The 1,254-nt window shown below is 37.1% G+C and overlaps 1 protein-coding gene across 1 annotated transcript in view; it reads left to right on the top strand.

Moving 5' to 3' along the window:
• The first annotated feature begins 6 nt into the window (after positions 1-6).
• Positions 7-1,254, top strand: part of sf3b3 (splicing factor 3b, subunit 3) — a 21,369-nt gene continuing 20,121 nt past the window's right edge. Inside the window, exons 1-3 of the mRNA XM_042223541.1 lie at positions 7-139; positions 494-649; positions 944-1,114. Coding sequence (XP_042079475.1) covers positions 70-139; positions 494-649; positions 944-1,114 — 397 coding nt within the window. The 5' untranslated portion in view covers positions 7-69. The remainder of the gene's footprint in view (positions 140-493; positions 650-943; positions 1,115-1,254) is intronic.

The raw sequence follows: 1,254 nt of genomic DNA, 5'->3' as shown, positions 1-1,254 counted from the left end.
TTTGTTTACAGTTTTGAGCCGGGTTAAGCGCTCTTTCAGCTTCCTCTGAATAAGATTCGAGTGGAAGCCATGTTTCTCTACAACATCACCCTGCAGCGTGCCACCGGCATCACCCATGCCATCCATGGAAACTTCTCAGGTGAATTTGCGCCAGATGTCACTGCTTTATGTCTGGTTAGGTCATGGTTAATTTATCAAAGCTTGGTACCCCTCCTTTATTGTCAAAGAAGCCTTTAACTGCAATTTCTATGAGAATTAGCACTAATTAGCATTAATTGTTTTATTTAAGTATATTTTCTTGTGTTTGTATAGTCTTAGAGTTTATCCTATCATGGTGTTTCACTCAGTATGTTGATGGAGATAATGTAAAGCATAGTTTTCTCATGGTTAAAAAATACATAAAAGAAATATCACAAAATGCTTTTTTAGAAGCAGGATTCAGGGAAAACCATAAAGATATCCACGTCATATGTCTGATATTATGTTTTGGTAGGAACCAAGATGCAGGAGATTGTTGTTTCCAGAGGAAAGATCCTGGAATTATTACGGCCAGATGCCAACACAGGAAAGGTGCACACTCTTCTCACAATGGAAGTGTTTGGCATCATCAGATCCCTGATGGCCTTCAGACTCACTGGAGGAACAAAAGGTACAGAAATGACATTATATGCACTCACATGCATGTGTTTGTAACTCTAAACATGGATTGCACAGATTAAATGGTATGTATTAATAATTTTCTTTTAAGTGGTTTTTATTAAATATTTTGTCTGACACTAATGTTTTTTTTGTAGTGCATTCTTTTTTCATTCATTTACAATTAGAAGGGGAAGTTGGCCTCCATTGGCTTTCATTACCTAAGCTTTAATTACATGACCGTATCATAATTAATATAATGTTGACAGGCTGGTGTCGTTTCTAAGTGATATTTATGTATTTTTAGATTACATTGTTGTGGGGAGTGACAGTGGTCGTATCGTCATCCTGGAGTATCATCCATCAAAAAATATGTTTGAGAAGATCCACCAGGAAACATTTGGGAAGAGCGGCTGCCGCCGTATTGTTCCTGGACAGTTCCTTGCTGTTGACCCAAAAGGCAGAGCTGTAATGATAGGTGAGAATTTTAAGAAGTATGCATGAAATCAGCATTAGACCATTATGTAGAGTCCATCATATCAGACAGAATCCAGATGTTTGTGCACTGTTTATTTTTTATATTGCTATTTTCCTTCTCTCATAAGATGAGCTCAAATT

This window comes from Haplochromis burtoni, unplaced genomic scaffold (genome assembly GCF_018398535.1).
Source record: "Haplochromis burtoni strain Fernald_Lab_line unplaced genomic scaffold, NCSU_Asbu1 Contig_113, whole genome shotgun sequence".
NCBI classification, from domain to species: domain Eukaryota; kingdom Metazoa; phylum Chordata; class Actinopteri; order Cichliformes; family Cichlidae; genus Haplochromis; species Haplochromis burtoni.
This window is presented reverse-complemented; position numbering and strand designations above follow the sequence as displayed.